Source organism: Mustela nivalis (genome assembly GCF_964662115.1).
Source record: "Mustela nivalis genome assembly, chromosome: 4".
In the NCBI taxonomy this organism is placed as follows: Eukaryota; Metazoa; Chordata; class Mammalia; order Carnivora; family Mustelidae; genus Mustela; species Mustela nivalis.
Window position 1 is genome coordinate 103,585,788 of NC_139023.1, and position 18,954 is coordinate 103,604,741.

At 36.2% G+C, this 18,954-nt stretch overlaps 2 protein-coding genes across 6 annotated transcripts in view; one reads left to right on the plus strand and one right to left on the minus strand.

Moving 5' to 3' along the window:
* Positions 1-18,954, plus strand: part of TACR3 (tachykinin receptor 3) — an 86,920-nt gene that overhangs the window by 58,298 nt on the left and 9,668 nt on the right. The gene's annotated exons all lie outside the window — the stretch shown is intronic.
* The window catches only part of LOC309863817 (uncharacterized protein), a 120,738-nt gene continuing 113,348 nt past the window's right edge, over positions 11,565-18,954 (minus strand). For all 5 annotated transcript variants that reach the window (XR_014311268.1, XR_014311269.1, XR_014311270.1 and 2 more), the window contains one exon: positions 11,565-11,739. Coding sequence is in view for 2 of the 5 variants with exons in the window: in XM_082728999.1 (XP_082585125.1) it covers positions 11,569-11,739 (171 nt within the window). In the remaining 3 variants the exon portion in view is untranslated. The remainder of the gene's footprint in view (positions 11,740-18,954) is intronic.

Genomic DNA, 18,954 nt, shown 5'->3' on the forward strand with positions numbered 1-18,954 from the left:
GTATTTTTCAAATCATTTGTATTCCTTCCAAATCTGTCTTTAATTTGTTTTTTATTCAGAAATGTTTAGAACTAGAGAAACAATACATTGTGACTATTTTTTACATTTTCATTCTCAGGTATTATCCTCCGATTATGTCTGCCTCGTTATTCCATCATTCTCTAACATGATCTGGCAGCATTATACAAATCTCTGAAATTAGAATTTCCAAAGCTTTCTGCCACAGCCATCTAAGTTCAGAGGAGAATAATGATTTTCACTGACAACTTAAAGGAACACATACAAGCTTCACATATTAAATCTGTAAAGGAAAAGAACATCTTAACAAACTGAAAACAAGGGATAGAATAATAGCTGCATACCAAAAAGGAATACAAACTTTAGTATCAGAATAACAACAGGTCCTTCAGCATGATCCATGCTGATTAAAAGGCAGAAGATCAAGTATGAGATAGTAATTTCCTTTATATTAACAGCACCTCACCAAAAATTGAAAATGCATGATTGATGGCCAAAAGCTCATATACCATGTTAATCCAGCTTGAACACCACAGACTGGTTTATTTTAAAACAAGCCTTCACGAAGAACTAGAAGACACTGCTCTAGTTCATTCATTTGACTGCCAAAACAAACCAGGTCTCCATCATCACAACCCCCAGTCTACCTTCTAGCCACAAGACTGCTTGCGACATCTCAGAGAACATTTCATTACCAGACCAGGCATTTGACTAGGAAGGACTCTGTACAGAGAGCTCTAAATCAACTTGCATTTCCTTGGGGATCACCTGTAATACACTGAGTGGGAGACCTCAGACCTTACAATTCCGTTTCTATTGTTCTCCTATCTTCCTATAAGACATTTAGAATTTCGGCAGCCTTGAGAAAATGATTCAACTGTAAAGGTCTTTACCCTCACTTTCCTCAAGTCCATTAGGCCAAAAGGGAAGCAGGGTTTGGGAACGTTTTTTCTATAATGATTTCATTTTTTAGTGCATGGATGCTGTACAAGCGGCTGTTCTATTATATTCTGTGATGATAAGCCGAAAAATATCTTGCCACAAGCTAAAGGAATTATTTTCCAATATATGAAGTTGTTAATATTTTTTTTTAAGTTTTGGAGGAAGGTCATAGAATCCATATTTTTGGGTGATTGAACAACAAAGATCAGATTCCCATCTCTCTGAATTGTGTTGCTTCACACAAAATCATTCTTTTTTCATCCAGCTACAGTACTAGGTTATGCTACTTGGCTGGGGAAAAAAAATCTAGCTGTTTTGGTTTTTTTTTTTTAATTCTAGTTTTATTGATATTAATTTTAAGGAGAAAAGGGAGAATCTATTTATTTTTAATCCTTTTTCTAAGACAGTCATAGGTATGTATATTCCAATGTGAAGACAGGTAGATCCAGCAAACGACCTTACAGCATTCCCATTAATTTTTATCCTCTAATTCAATCTGATTTGAACTTCAATATGCATTTTAATTTAATTTTAAGAAGTGTGTTTCCTTAAAGCTGGTGAATGCCCTTTCCCAATGGCCTTAACAATGGTCACTCTTGGGTCTTCTTGCTTCCACGCAACTGAGTTCCATGGCTCCACAGCAACACGTCTGTTCCATAGTCCAGAACAATTCCTAGCAAGGCACACCATCTGCACACCTCATCAAGTTTCCGCGGTCTTCCTCCAGTGATGGTGTTCCCATGTTCTTCATCTATGCCCTATCTGTGTCCTGGATCCTTGGCGCCTCCTTCTCAAGACTATTCTTCCATCACCTAAAAAACCATCTTCCACTTCACGATGATTCCGCTCAAAAGGCAGGCACCCTCACATCGCTTTCACCTTGAGTTGTTCATACTTGCATTTTCCTCTTGTTTACCAATTGTTTACTTCTCTGTTAAGTTTTTTGGGGTTCCAACATACCATTCTTCTGAAACTATCTTTGCAAAATTTACTTTTGCGTTCTTTATTGCTAAAACTATTGGAGATACTCAGTCCCTGGCCAGATTGGAGCAACAGATATCTTCTGATCACTCTCCATTTGAGAGGTCTCTCCTATGGTATTTGTCTCTATTCTCCCCTCAGGCAATTCCTCTTCAGTATCTCTTTATGGCTCTTTTTCCTCTAACTACCACTAAAATGACAGTCTTGACCCCAGAGGCCCATTCTTCATATTTTTATAGCTGTCATATAGAGTTTTATTTGGATAATTTCATCTACATCAACACCCTTGAAAATTACTTCCAAATCTACATTTATATTATGCCCGTTTCTAGACGTTTCTTCTGAGGCCCAGGTTCTAGGCTCCACATTAAAATTCTATTCATCATATCTTACCCCAGCCCAACTATAATAATCGTTTCAAAATAAGTGGTCAAAATGATTTAATCATCTTTATTCCTGAAATTCTTCTTCCCTAGTTCATAACTGAATAGTAGTTCGGATCAAAACAAACAAACACAAAAACTGGGTTTAATCTGTAATATCTCCCCTTCATCGGCTGAAATCCAATCAGTAATAGGGCTCTTCAAATGAACTCTGAAAGCCTCAAATAGATTCCCTTCTTTCATAAGCTCCTGCTCTACTCTAACTTAGATCTATGTATTTTCTCACCTAGAGAATATCCTTGTCTACTAAGGATCCTCCTGCCTCCATTTTAATCTCACTCAAATAAAATCCATTCTACACTGTCTTCTAAGTGATCTCTCTTAAGAGCTGAATCTATTAATACCTTCCTTAAAATCCTGTACTGGCTTCTCTGGCCTCTAAATTGCACTTACCCCTCCCTAAGCTCACTTCCATCTATTTCCCCCATCTTCTGCATCATGTATCCTGTACTGTGCACTACCTCCTAGTCAATCAAGCCTTGTATAGTATTAGAGTGAGATATAAGTTTTGCATATTTTATTTTCTGTCACTAAGACACTCTTCTCCCCTACTCTTCTACCCCTTTTCTGCTCCTCTCACTTGGCTATTTCCTGCCTCTTTCCTACGTCCATCCCCCTTTTGCCTTCAGACACCTGCAATAGCACATGGAAAACTCCAGCATGCAACTTACTATTATATAGAAAGCATCCACTTGTTCAACTTGCTTAACTATCTCTTCCAACAAACTACAAAGCTTAAGAGCAGGGTTCACAGCCCAATCACCTTTAGATATTCCACAATTTAGAGTGCCTAGCATAATTCAGGAACTCTATAAATGCTTTTAAAATGAATAAATAAATCTGTTTCCTTGGATTATTTTTTTCTGATGACCAAATGCCCTTGAAGGAAGACCGAAAAACAGTGAGAATTTTGGTTCTTCTAAATCCATAGACACTGATTTTTTTTTCAGTATATTGCATTATTTTTCACGCCTCATTTTTCTTCTTTACCTGTAAACTTCATTAGTGTCTTGAGGTACATTTTTTCTCCTAATTGCCTTTACTCCTGGATGACTGGTGAACACAATTTCTTTTAAAGTGGGGATGTATCACAGTTAAATTCTTCTATTCCTCTATTTCAATGAGTCATTACTTTAAAAATTATTTTCATATGTGAAAGGTTATACTTAATGTGGAGGACAGAATATTTAAAATGAATCAAATTTTGCTGTTTTTTCTTGCTTATTTGTCTTAAACCATAACTCAAATGAATCACAATCTTCTTTTTTTTTTAAAGATTTTATTTATTTATTTGACAGAGAGAGATCACAAGTAGGCGGAGAGCTAGGCAGAGAGAAGGGGAAGCAGGCTCCCCGCTGAGCAGAGAGCCCGATGTGGGGCTCGATGCCAGGACACTGAGATCATGACCTGAGCTAAAGGCAGCGGCTTAATCCACTGAGCCACCCAGACGCCCCAACAATCTTCTAATGTTTATGACTGAAATATTAAAAGATCATGATTCATTTTGGCTCTCCAAATCTGGTTTTAATTTTTGATAAGACACTGTTCACTGATTTTCATGTTTTGTGTGTTGCTAACAAGAATTGACTCTAGTCAAAAATGGTAGTTAATGGGAACTCAACAGTTCAATGATTTTGCTAATTTAAAGGTTCTAAGAAAATTATTTCTCTCTTCTAGTAGTGAAAGAAAAAAATGTCTTGTTATAGGAGTATAATTTTAGAAAGTGATAGGAGATACTGACAAAATGAATCAAGTATTATCAAATAATTATTATCAATATTCACATAATCATAATTGAAATGAAATCTAGTGCTTTGTATTGACTTCAGATATTGACATAAGATTTTCATTTGTAATAGTTTTGATAAATCTCCTGAGAACCTGCATCTTTTAATTCATTATAACCAACTTTTCCTGTAACTGTTTTAACATATTTATCATAGTTATTTAAAGACCTTATCTGCTAACTGCAGAATCTATTGATTCATCTTTTTCTTGATTATGAATTACTTTTTATATGTGCATCATAATAATTTTTGGTTATGTACTGGATATTGTGAGATATGGTGTTAAGATTCTATATGCTATTATCTTCATCTGAAAACTGCTATGTTTTCCCATAGCAGGCAGTAAAATTACTGGTGGGAACATTCAAATTTGTGGAAGCTGGTTTTATATTTTGTTAGGGTAAATCTATTTTAGCTTTTCCTTTCAGTTTAGGGTTATTCTCTTAATCATGGGCAGAGTCTTTACTCCTAAGGCATACCTCTTCTGGGAAAACTCAAGGCGTTTACTGAGACCCTCTAGTTTGGTGAGACTCAAACTCTAAAACTCTGTCTCTTCTGTTAGAAGTGGCTACTAAAATCTCCCCACTCTTGCAGCTTTCAGCTATTGTTCACCCTCCGATTTGCTCATACGTTTAGTTTTGTGCATGTGCACTGCTGGGCAGCCAAGGACTTAAGAGAAGTTTGTATATTTAAATATAGTAGTCTCACCCAGGTTATATAGCTCCAGGTGCACCTTCCTTTTGATCAGTCTCGAATGCAATAAAACAGTTTTGCTGTTGTTACCATTGTTAATATTTTTTCTCAAGAGTTTATAATTGTTCTTGGGAAAAAATGTTTTATGTGCATGCACTCAAATACAAGTATACATATATACACACATATACATATATGTATGTGTATATACATATACAAACTACTGTGTATATACTATTATAATAAAATATACCTTGTATATATACTTGTATATATTATATACAAGTTATGTAACATATTAATGCCTCTTATATTAGAAACATTTTTATAATACAATCTTTTCCTTTATCTCTGTTTGTACATTTTGCTCTGTGTAGTGACCCACAAACTTGTACTAATGTTTCACTTCATATTCTCTAATATCCCACCTTGGAGTTTCCTCTGTAACAAGTCACTAATTTCTGACATTACTGATCTGAGGCCATAAAATTTAATTTTCTAGGTCACTTCCAATTTTCCTGACACATTATGGAGAAGACTTAAATTTGATGTTTTAAAATATATTTCTGGAATCATTAGAGCAGAGGATATCAATCTTTCTCAGAAATTATTCATGCATCTAAAGGAGTAGATAGATAGGTTATTTTCTTTTTTCTCAGATGAACTTCACAAGCCAATTGAGATCTTAAATACTAATAGAAAAAATCCAGAGATTGTTTTATTATTATATTATACATATTATAGTTAACAATTAATTGACCATGACAGTCAAAGTGCTTTTTTTTTAAACTTTTTAAAAACTTTTATGGTCTTTTTACTGTTCAATTAATATTTTATTAACTAAGTTTAACATTGTTAATTTTCCAATGGTAAAACTAAAACAAATATCAAAAACAGTGTGTTTATTGTTTTTTTCTTCTTGGTCATATAATAGTTTTTTACATAGGAAATCTTTTCAAGAAATACCTGTTATCCTGTTATTCTGTAGAAATATACTATGTAGGAGAAATGACAAAGTCACCATACGTATAAAATAATTAGTCTTGTTTTTTTTTTAAGCTGTAATAGAAAACATGAATTTGATGTTACTTCCTACTTACTTTTTCCTCTCTCTCACTATCTCTGCCTCTATCATTCACAATCACAGACACACACATTCACGCACAGATAGCAGGAATATGATGGAAAAAAGAGCCATTCTTAAAGTTCCTATTGTCTGCACACCTTCTGTTACGAAATTCGACAAAATTTCTTGGCTCTCTAGTACTGTGTACATTTTACCCATTGCTTCCCAGCCTGCCACCATAACCTTTGTTTGTCTTTACAGAAGTCATGTTTGCAATCAATTTACATGGTACCAATGATTTAAAACTTGCTTATAAATTAGTCAGATTGGGGAATGAAGTGAAAATGAGTATCTCAGCATGCCCAGAGTATCTAATGAGCCTGGCATCCACACTTCCATTTAATCTTCACAGTTTCTGCATGAAAAGTGTTCTTATCTTTTCTTTACTGATAACACTATGATATGCAGAAAGATTAAGTAATTTTCCTAAGGTCACTAGCGGTTTATGAACAAGGCCTAAATTTAAATCAAAGTCTTAGAGTCTAGTGCCCTTGACACTCTACCACATCACTGTGCAATGAAGACTTCAAGATTTGTTTCTGACAATTGCATGGACAGTGTATGCTTAAACATATGCCACTGGGCAGCCATGGGATGAGCCATTAAAATTCTTTTGCCTCAATACTATATAAAACCAAGGTAATAAAGCCTTTAAAATATTAGGGAAAAAATTCCTCTCAGCAACTCCTTTAAAAAAGTGTCTCTCCAAATTTGGAAATCATTCTTCCTAAGCCAAACAATGAATCAGTATATTAATATAAATATTAAAACCAATATCAAAGGAAAACCATTACTTTCTAGAAAACCCAATAGATCATTAAAAACTCAAAAGAAAAAAAGATCTAGAAAATAAAAGAACTTAACACACCCATAAATGAGCACTTGAAAATATATTATCTTACATTTGTCATTGCTAAGGACAAATTGTGTCTCCCCAAAATTCACATTTTGGAGCTCTAAATTCTAAAATGATTGTATTTGAAGATAGAGCCTATCGGGAGATAATTAGGGTTAAACGAGGTCATGTGGATGCGGCCCTGGTCCAATAAGAATAATGCCCTTAAAGAAGAGACACCAGAGAGCTCATACTCTCTCTTTCTGAACACACAAAAGAGAGGTCCTATGGGCACACAGTATGATGGTGACTGACTACAAACCAGGAAGTCGACCCTCACCAGAAACTGACCATGCTGGCATCCTGATCATGGACTTCCAGCCTCCAGAACTGTTTAAGAAAATAAACGTCTGTTATTTAAACCATATAATCTATGATATTTTGTTCTGGCAGCCTGAACTAAGACAGTTATTATTTTATTATTAGCTACTAAAATATAATAGAAGTTTTGGCAGTTTTCCTCCCTAGGATGCTTAAATACATTATTTGAAATAATCTTCATCACAATCCATCATCTCATGTCACATTCAAGAAAGCTGAGGTTTAGAGAGATTAAATAACATACAGAAGATCACACACATAATTTGCTAATGATGCTGTGTGTGACTAGAATTCATATCTCTTGGCTCTTCATCTATTCTTCTATCAACATCCATGTTGTGAGACCAAATAATAACCACTTTGCATATGCAAAGGCTCATTAGCATCAGCACTGTCTATGACTTAAAAATATGACAATGTTAAAGACCATTTTTGCACAATTATCCACGTAACATTAATTAGTTTTATAGTACAGAGAGAATCCAAAGAGAAACTTTATAATGTCCTGTATGAAGATAAAAGTGTATTTTATTCAGAATATCACAACCCTGGACTATGTATAAGAATACCAATCATTGTATTTTAGATTACTCATATTATTCCATTCACACATAAATCTAATTTCATTTATTTGAAAAAGGGTAATCATGTGCTGTGTGTATTCTTCTAAACTCTAGAGATACTGAGATAAATTAAACTAAAATGTTAAAGGCCCTGAAGGAATTTGCATTCATGCCGAGCGGAAAGACCTCGTAGGTAAATAAAATAATGACCAAATGTACTAGGAGTAGTACCTGGAACAAGAAAAAAGGCTGATGTGTTTTAGGACAAGAAATAAGAGTGCTGAAGTGTAAAGAACCAAAGGAAGGATGCAATGGGTAAGACTAGAGAATGGGGCAGAAGCAAAATGCAATAGAAGTTTTAAAGAACAGTAAGAAGATTTTGTTTTATTCTGGATACAATGAGGAAATCATTTTCAGTAGAGAGTTACAGTATGTCTTTTCTTTTTAATCCCTTTAGCTATGGAAGCAGTGACCAGTTAGGTGGTTATTGTTCTAGTCCAGGAGAAAGATAGTGATAACTTTCACAGAAGTAATAGCAATAGAGATGAAAAAACTTGAGCATATTTAAGACATTTTGGTGACTTGGCCAACAGGATTTGCCTCGGTATTAAATAGGGCAGTAAAAATGAGGGGATGCAAAGACACAAGCATGGTTTCCGAGTGTCTGGCTTCTGGTACAAGATGGGTAGTGATGTCACGTACTGAGACAGGGACATTCACAGAAAAAACAGCTTTGGAGACAGGGAGAGAATGGAAGGAGCTTTTTTTATACATAACATTTTGAGATGTCTCTGAGATTCCAGATGAATCATCCATCTGGAGGAAGATGATGGCCTAAAAGTTCTACCTTCTGGTCTACAACTTGCTAATTCTCCTGAGTGCAGCAGCAACTAAGATAGGACAGTGGGCCAGCTCAGAGGGATGTGTCAAGCCCAGGGCTGCTGAAACCCAGGAAAGACGCAGAGTTTTATGTGTCAACCTCATCATTCCTGAGACTGTGAGAATGTTAATGGTTCTACTGTGTCCACGTGGGGCAGACTGTCTTCTGCATCATCCAAGAATACATGAGCAGATTTGCTGCTTAAAGAGAACACTTTCAGTTTATCTTTATAAGCAAGGATGAACAGGACCTGGAGTTGGAAAAAAGAAATAAAAGGGACGCCTGGCTGGTTCAGTCAGTAGAGCATGCAACTCTTGATCTCAGGGCTGTGAGTTCAAACCCCATATTGGCTGTAGAAATTACTTAAAAATTTTTTAAAATCTTAAAAAAACAAAAACAAACTTCAGGGAACCCAGCTTCTAGAAATAAGACAAAGAAGCAGAGCACCTAGAATGAGCTGTATGTACTTCATGAACTAAAGCACAAAAGGTCACTTAATTATGATTAAAAAATTATGAGACTAAATACATAATTTTTAAATGTAAAACTCCAGTTGTTAAAAAGATGTCATCACTGCAAAGTAAAGAAATATATCAAAACACAAATATACAAAATACCTAAGGATCATGAGGGAATAAGTAACAGAAGTTTAGAGGAGGGGTCTAGGTTTGCGATATAAATTAATTCACTTGAATAACAAAGTACTCACTGTATAGAAGAATGTTTTATTTACCTTATCTCCAGAATCAGCCCCTTCTACATCCCTGTTAGAAAAGAGATGCATGCCTACTTGACATTTAACAGTATCATATAACAATCATAACAGCAGGGCATCTCCAATATATACCAAGTACATCAATTAGAGTGAGGTAACCACAGAATACATGTATCACATTCTTTTTCATATAACGAGTCCTCAACAAATTTTAGTTTCCCTTCAGCTTCAAAGGCGACTATTTGTCCTTTATTTTTTTGAAGTATTTATTTATTTATTTATTATCCTCAATTATCAAGATTAGAGCTGAGATCAATGAGGTAGAAACCAGAGATACAGTAGAACGTATCAATGAAACTAGAAGCTGGTTTTTGAAAGAATCAATAAGATCGATAAACCATTGGCCACACTAATCCAAAAGAAAAGAGAGAAAGCCCAAATTCATAAAATTATGAATGAAAAGGGAGAGATCACAACTAACACCAAGGAAGTAGAAACAATCATCAGAAGTTATTATCAACACATATATGCCAATAAGTTTAGCAACCTAGACGAAATGGATGCATTCCTGGAAAACTATAATCTCCCAAAATTGAACCAGGAAGAAATCGACAACCTGAATAGACAGTTATCTAGTAACGAGATTGAAGCAGTGATCAAAAACCTCCCAAAAAACAAGAGTCCAGGACCTGACAGATTCCCTGGGGAATTCTACCAAACTTTCAAAGAAGAAATAACACCTATTCTCCTGAAGCTGTTTCAAAAAATTGAAGCAAAAGGAAAATTTCCAGACTCTTTCTATGAAGACAGCATTACCCTGATCCTCAAACCAGGCAAAGACCCTACAAAAAAGGAGAATTTTAGGCCAATATCACTGATGAATATGATGCTAAGATTCTCAACAAGATCCTAGCCAACAGGATCCAACAGCACATTAAAAAGATTATCCACCACGATCAGGTGGAATTCATCCCTGGGCTACAAGGATGGTTCAACATTCGCAAATCAATCAGTGTGATACAACAAATTAATAGGAGAAGAGAGAAGAACCACATGGTCCTCTCAATTGATGCAGAAAAAGCATTTGACAAAATCCAGCATCCGTTCCTGATTAAAACGCTTCAAAGTATAGGGATAGAGGGAACATTCCTGAGCCTCATCAAATCTATCTATGAAAGACCCACAGCAAATATCATCCTCAATGGGAAAAAGCTTGCAGCCTTCCCATTGAGATCAGGAACAAGACAAGGATGCCCACTTTCACCACTCTTGTTCAACATAGTCTTAGAAGTCCTAGCAACAACAATCAGACAACAAAGAAAAATAAAAGGTACCCAAATTTGGCAATGAAGAAGTCAAACTCTCTCTCTTCGCAGATGACATGATTCTTTATATGGAAAACCCAAAAGACTCCACCCCCAAACTACTAGAACTCATACAACAATTCAGCAACGTGGCAGGATACAAAGTCAATCTGCAGAAATCAGTGGCTTTCTTATACACTAACAATGAAAATACAGAAAGGGAAATTAGAGAATCGATACCATTTACTATAGCACCAAGAACCATAAGACACCTAGGAATAAACCTAACAAAAGAGGTAAAGGATCTGTATTGAGGAACTACAGAACACTCATGAAAGAAATTGAAGAAGACACAAAAAGATGGAAGAACGTTCCATGCTCTTGGATCGGAAGAATCAACATTGTTAAAATGTCTATACCGCCTAGAGCAATCTATACTTTTAATACCATTCCGATCAAAATTCCACCGGTATTCTTCAAAGAAGAATTCCAAAAATTCCAAAAATTTTTATGGAATCAGAAGAGACCCCGAATCATTCTTAAACATTCTTATAAAATGAAATGCACCTACATGTTAGTACCACATTCTGAGTTGATTTCTTACAATAAAAAGGCATTTCTTTCTTGATACCATTGTTGCTATTAAGAGAACAAAGTACCAGCTTCTAGAATATATATCTTGACTTATATTTACTTTATGGTGCAAATAAATCTATACTGACACAAGATCACACTCTACAAAAAGAAGTTTGTGTGTGGAAATAGTTTTTGTAACCACCATTGAAATAAAAGACAGTGTACAATACAGACATGTATCTAACCTACTCTGTTAGTAGCATATCAAAATTAAATCCAAGAACATAATGAAGTCTATGCTATTGTAATAGTCACTTTTATATATCAGCTTGACTGGGACACAGGATGCCCAGATAGCTTGTTAAACTTGTTAAGATATAACAAGTTGTGTGTCTCTGAGGGTGTTTCTGGAAGACATGAACATTTGAATTGGTAGACTGTGTATAGCAGATGCCCTCTCCAATGCAGGTGAACATCATCCAATTTGTTGAGAGCCTGAAAAGAACAAAAAATTGGAGAATGGTTGAATTGTTCTCTGCCTGCCCACCTAAGTTGAGACATCAATTTCCTCCAGCAGCTTTCCTGGGTCTCCAGCTTGAACATGGTAAATCATGGGATTACTCAGCCTCCTTAGTTGTGTGAACCAAGACTGTATATATATATATATATATATATATATATATATATATATATATATATTTGCAGAATTAATGAATTAATGAAATATGAAGCAAGGCCATATGCCATTAGCTGAACTGATGAGGAATGAGTTATTTACCAGGAAAAAAAATATTCTTGCTTAGATTAAATATATTTTTATATGAAAATGAAAGTGTTCAGGAATTGGCTGCTTCTAGCAAGGCCAAAAATATGGAAATATATAGCATATAATGGGAAACTATGCAGTATAATAGATATCATAGTGCTGTTAGTCAGTGTTATCCAGAGAAACAGAACCGTAAGAAATATATATATTCATATATGTGATTCATTCATATTATACCTGAATATATAAATAATTACATATATAATTCATTTATTCCTATATTAATTCTTATATTCATTCATTCTCAAGACATTAAATATCATCTACAGGTCACTGACTCTGAAATGTATATTATAAATCAATACTACTTCTATGAGCTCTAGGTTTACATAATAAGCTACATACTTGATGTCCTTGCTTCACCTATTTCTCAGATCTTTTAAAATTATGATGTATTTAACTGATCTCTGAGTCTTCAGGTGTAGCATAAAAGTAGACTTTTCCTATTGTCATTCACATATCAGTGCATAGTTCTTCCATTTATCCAAATACTAATTTCTAAGAAGAGTCATTCTTAAAAACTCCCCTTTCCCTCTCACCATTACCTGATCCAGCCTAATGGTCTTCCTCCCTAAAACAGCTCCTATCTCTATACTTTTCTCTATATCCTTTGAAATAATTCTCCAAAATTCTTTCACAAGTCCACAGGTCCACCACAACAGCCTCTCCAACTCACTTCCCCAGGTCTGCCTTGTTTCCCCAATTCCTCACTCAGCAGCCACAAGGACTTTTTAATGAGATGTAATTTACATATAACATATATAAGTTTCAGGTGGATAGCATATTGATTTGGTATTTGTATGTATTACAAAATGATCACTACATTAAATCTGGTTATCACCAATTGCCACACATAGTTAAAAATTCTTTTTTCTTGTGATAAGAACTTTAAAAACCATCTTCTTTAGTGTCTTCCAAAATATAATAGAGTGTTGTAACTATAGCCACCATGTTGTATATTACAAATGATGTTCTTAAAATGTAAATCAATTCATACAACCTCCTTGCAATTTTTCAGTAGTTCCCCAATTTACTTAAGAAAATAAATTAAAGAAGTTGCAAACTCTGAAAATAACCTACAAGGTTCTACATAATCTTGCCACCATTTATTCTGCCAACCTCCTTCTGTGCCACTTTGCCATTCATACACTGTGTTCTTTTTTTTTTTTTAAGATTTTATTTATTTATTTGGCAGAGAGATCACAAGTAGGCAGAGAGGCAGGCAGAGAGAGAGAGGGGGAAGCAGGCTCCCTGCTGAGCAGAGAGCCCAATGCAGGGCTCGATTCCAGGACCCTGAGATCATGACCTAAGCCGAAGGCAGAGGCTTAACCCACCCAGGTGCCCCCATACACTGTTCAAATAACACTTGCTCTCAGTTGTTTGAACACATCAAACCTTCTTCCACTTCTTGGTCTTCACTCACACTGTTTTCAGAGCCTAGAATGACGTGCCCTTTATTATTCCATCTGTACATCATCTAGGTTTCAGCTTAGTGGTTCCTCAAATAGACCTTCCATTTTTTTTTATATATAATTTTTTATTTTTTATAAACATATATTTTTATCCCCAGGGGTACAGGTCTGTGAATCACTTCACAAGAATAAATAGACCTTCCATTTTATTCTACAAATCTAGACGTGATTATTTTTCTCTATAGAATTTACCATAATCTGTAATTTCATATGTTTTCTATATTTACTTTTAACAAATATCTCTTTGATAGGATATAAATACTATGAAAATAGATAACATTTTTTTTTTTTAATTTAGCACTGTATCTCTAGAGTCTGGAACCTTGGTTTCTTTAGAAAAATATCATTATTGTAAGACAATTGTTATATAAGTGTACAATAAACTAATTTTGCAAAAATAATTGACTTCCTTCCTAAGCCTGAGCCATCACCAGGTTCATATATTCTTCTTAAACATTGTGCTAAACACAAAAGTTAAAGACAATAATAATTATCTTAATTTAGATAGAAGATATTTAAATGTATTTTTTGTTTTATTCACTTAAATAATACTTTTGAAACAGAATCAGACCTATAAATATACAGAACAAACTGATGGTTGGACAAAAGGGATGAAGGGAAGTGGGAGATACAGGCTTCTGGTTATGGAATGAATAAGTCATAGGAATAAAAGGCATAGCATAAGGGGTAGGCGAAGAAGGAAAAAAAGAAAAAGAAATTCTGCCTTTCTAGTTCAAAAATGTATATTTTGAAATCCTACTACGTGCGTGATAGGGCCAAACACTGGTAAGATAAAGATAAATGGTCCTTCTTGCAATTGAAGTGTTCATTAATATGAGTGAGAAAATTCAGTACTTTCAGTCAACAGGTAATCTATTCAATGTCAAGCACTATGCTAGGATGTCCACAATAGCCAAACTATGGAAAGAACCTAGATTTCCATCAACAGATGAATGGATAAAGAAGATGTGGTATATATCTATAATGGAATACTATGCAGCCATCAAAAGAAATGAAATCTTGCCATTTGCGACGACATGGATGGAACTAGAGAGTATTATGCTGAGCGAAATAAGTCAATCAGAGAAAGACAATTATCATATTATCTCCCTGATATGAGGAAGCTGAGAGATAAAGTGGGTGGTTTTGGGGGTAGGGAAGGAAAAAATGAAACAAGATGGGATTGGGAGGGAGACAAACCATAAGAGACTCTTAATCTCACAAAATAAACTGAGTGTTGCTGGGGGGAAGGGGGGAGGGAGAGGGTGGTTGGGTTATGGACATTGGGGAAGGTGTGTCCTATGGTAAGTGCTGTGAAGTGTGTAAACCTAGCGATTCACAGACCTGTACCCCTGGGGCTAATAATACATTATAGGTTAATAAAAAAATAATTTTTTTTAAAAAAGAACTATGCTAGGTTCTGGAGACACAAAAACAAACAATGCATATGCCCATATTTGGAAGCAAACAGAAACATGCTTGACTATAATATGCATCTGTATTATAAGATGTAAGCATGATTTGGTAAATGTCATTAGGAAATATCTAACAATACCTGCGTGAAGAAATGAGGGAAGCTATTGAGATAGGTGAACTTGAGATAACCTCCCAAAAGATGCATAGAGCATTTTACAGGGAAGGCTATCAGATCAGGGCATTCCAGAGTAATACATGCTAATCACATAGGTTTATTTCAAAGTAACTACAGATCAGGACAATAACATTATTTATAATCCATGCCTTCTTAGATTATCATACAGAAAAATATGAATATTCAGTGGGCTCATATCATTTTCTACCAGATTTAGCATAGTAAAGCATATTTTTAAGTATTCTAGATTTATGCTATTTCATAAAGCAATTAAAGTATGCACATCTTCAAGACAAAAAGCCAACTGCACAAGTATGTTAAGACACTGGCTTACATACTGTTTCAATCAAAATATATTAATAACAGTGTATTTTTAAATTTTTTTTAAATTTATTTACTTGACAGAAAGAGATCACAAGTAGGCAGAGACACAGGCAGAGAGGAGGCAGAGAGGAGGAAGCAGGCCCCCTGCCGAGCAGAGAGCCGGATGTGGGGCTCGATCCCAGGACCCTGAGATCATGACCTGAGCCGAAGGCAGAGGATCAACCCACTGAGCCACCCAGGCACCCCAATAACAGTGTATTTTTAAAAGGACAAGTTATGTCAACATAGCGCAAGATATAAAATCTCTTGGCTGAGCAAATGATGTCAGCCTTGCCTTTATCACCTGGCCAGGCACACTCTTGAGATACCAGATCTCCCCCTGCCCCAGCTCCTGGAACAGAAAGGGAAGAGCTGACCCGAAATTATGTTGCCAGCAGCCAGAATCTGATTGAGGCTGTTTGCTTTTTAACACTCACTTCCCCACAAAGGTAACTGAGGCAGAAATTCTCTTCACTCAGTCCCCTTCTGTGAATGTCAAAGGATCTTAAATCATAACAGGAACTATTTATTTGGGACTAAAGTAATCCTTTTCAGCAGACCTGCTTTATGGCTACTAGGTGAAAAGAATATAGAAGATTGTCAAGAATTGGTACTTCTTGTCCATTTGTCTTTAAACATGCTCAGCATAAGTGAAGTCTGTGGAAATAAGTGGTGCCACATGAGCCCATAAAATATTTGAAGTTCTGAGTCCCTATTTCATAGCTTTAATGCAGATAAATCTGTCCATATTCCCATAGCAATAAGTAAATCAGATTCCAACTTCAAGCTCCCAGCCCGCTCCACCATTCCAACTTCTTCTCTTGATCTTTCATCTTCCAGCATTAGGACAAGATCTCATCTTACCTGAAGCTCAAATGGGCAATTCCTTGGCAAAAAAAAAAAAAAGGTTGTCTGACTATCCTTCACTTAGCCATTGCCTGAGCACGTTAAATGAGGAAAGAAGCCAGGGCTATTTCTAAAGGTCTTGAGAAAGAGAATGAGCCCTTAGCTAATGAAGAATTAAGAGACCCAGGAACTCTAGCTCCGAACCTGCCTTTGGGATCTGGAGGAAGCACCCCACCTTCTGAGTCTTAAGTCTCTCATCCATGAAATGGAGAAGCTATATTGTCATAGGTTTGTCATGAAGGCTAGAGAAAGTCATACACTGGGAAGTTTATTTGTTAATGATTATAAAAAGCACTAAGCCTGTTACTAAAATCAAAAGGGAACACAGCTCTACTGAGTCAATCATCAAGGTCACCCTCAAATTCATCTGCTGGCCTTGCCTCACCCAAAGGAACATGTTGCTGTCAGTATGATTTTCCTTTGCTGAGTCTCAAAATGAGTGTTAGAACCACCTGGCCCATGCATGGAGCGCAGCACCTGGGGCGAACGCTGCATTCTGGAGCACAGAGTTTGTGGCACCAGAAACTAGCACGGGGCGTTAAGGAGAGAAAAGATAAGGGAATAGAAGCTTTGAAATGTGCGGTGAAATAAGCACAGGATAAGTTTGAAAACATTGCTTTACCTTCTAGAGCTTAGAACGGAGACATTTAAAATGCAAAGTCAGGAATGGGCTCTTCACTGCACTCCAGTTAAAATGTAACAACCCAGGCCCTTTCCCTAAAAGCACAAATACTGATCAAAGATTTTCAAACTTCGTTCCCATTACCAGACCACTATCTTGTAGTCAACATGTTGCGAATTATATTCTTGTATCACATTTTTGTGTTAATTTGCTAAACAAACACTTTAATGAAATCCACATTTTAAAACCATACTCTTACATTCCTTCCTGTTCTAATAAAACAGAAGCCTCAAAAACAGGACTTTGTCCCAATAGTCATAATACGTGACAATTCCTTTTCAAAAACTTTTGTTAAAATTGCTCTTGATTATTTGGATACTCAGGAAATGCTGGTAAATGAATCTACTTCTATTGTTTCTGTAAACCACAGAAATTGTTTTCTGGCTATTTCCTATTTTAATTTTCTTCATCTAACCTAAGAAGCCATAACAGCTCTGCTCCTTCAGAGGTGAACACCTAAGTGTAATAACAAAGAAGGCTTTTGCCTTAATCAGAGACCACTCTTCAGTCTAAGCTCAAGTGACAGATTCAATTGGATTTTTGAATAGTAGAACAACCAAGAAAAATCTATGATCTTATTCAGCAAGCAAGGTTTCTATATGCAGTGTCATTACTGCCAAGGAATTACCATGGAAAACAGAGCTCCTGACGAAGACCATATATAACCTAAGAGAGGCTCATCTGATGCAAATGGAGATCCTAGTCTATTTCTGATATTGATAAGAGCAATTCTGTGGGTGATCCAAACCTCTCTGGAAGTCTTCATTTTCTGGGGTCCTGTAGAGTATTCTGCCTCCAAGTTTGCTGGCATGAAGGATATCACCTAGTGTTCTCAGCATTTCAAACATTGTTGCTGGCATTTCAGGTTGCCATAGCAAAATACAATAGACTGGTGGTTTAAACAACAGACATTTATTTTTTTCGCTGTTTTGGAGGTGAGTCATCTGAGTGGAAGGTGTCGTCTGAGATGGTTTCCTCTAAGGCTTCTCTGCTTGGTGTGCAGATGACTGCAAACCTCTGTCTTGCATGGTCTTCCCTCTGTGTGTCAGTGTTCTAATCACTTTTTCTTTCAACAACACCAGTCGTACTGACTGAGGCCCCCTCCTAATGAACTCATTTTAGTTTAATTATCTCTTTCAACCCCCTATCTCCAAATTCAGACTCATGCTTAGGTACTGAGATAAGACATCAACATGAATTTTGAAGACTGACATCACCAAGATGACAAAATAAGACATCTCTTGTTATCTCTTTAATAACAATGTGGCATCCATCCAGAGGCAAAAGTGCTTTTTTGGATGCAGAAGGATCTAGATAGATCTAGTGCGGTCCAAGAAAGAGGAGAGTCATTTTGAGAAGGCAGACCTGCATCCAGGAGGCTAAAACAAGGTCCCAGCTATCGACCCAGAAACAGTTCTGTATCCTGGAGGATTTGGCTCTCGTCTCATTTGGATTTGGTTCTTTCACCAACACCAAGGTGAAGGAATCTGGGAGGAGTCCCACCCACCATGAGTCAGGTAATGGATATAGAGACCTCCATGCAGCTGTGGACCCTACCATGGCCTGTGAACCAATCATAGCTCCTCTTAGCTCCAGTCCAGGAGCCGTGGAAAATACTGATTTAGATAATCACCCATGGACCAGAGAGCCATGTGGAAGTCCAAGAGTCTAGCAGAGAAGTTCTAGCATAGCATTAGAGAAAAAAAGTCTAAGGCAGATGCCGTGGAGAGGGTAAGAGGAACAGCTTAACCGCACCCACATCACCTCTCCCTGAAAGTGACACAGCTCAGTGCCAAGAAGGTCTTCCTCAGGGGTGATTTCTCCCAAGGGCAAAAATTGAAGTATATGAGTGAGTGAGTGAGTGAGTACA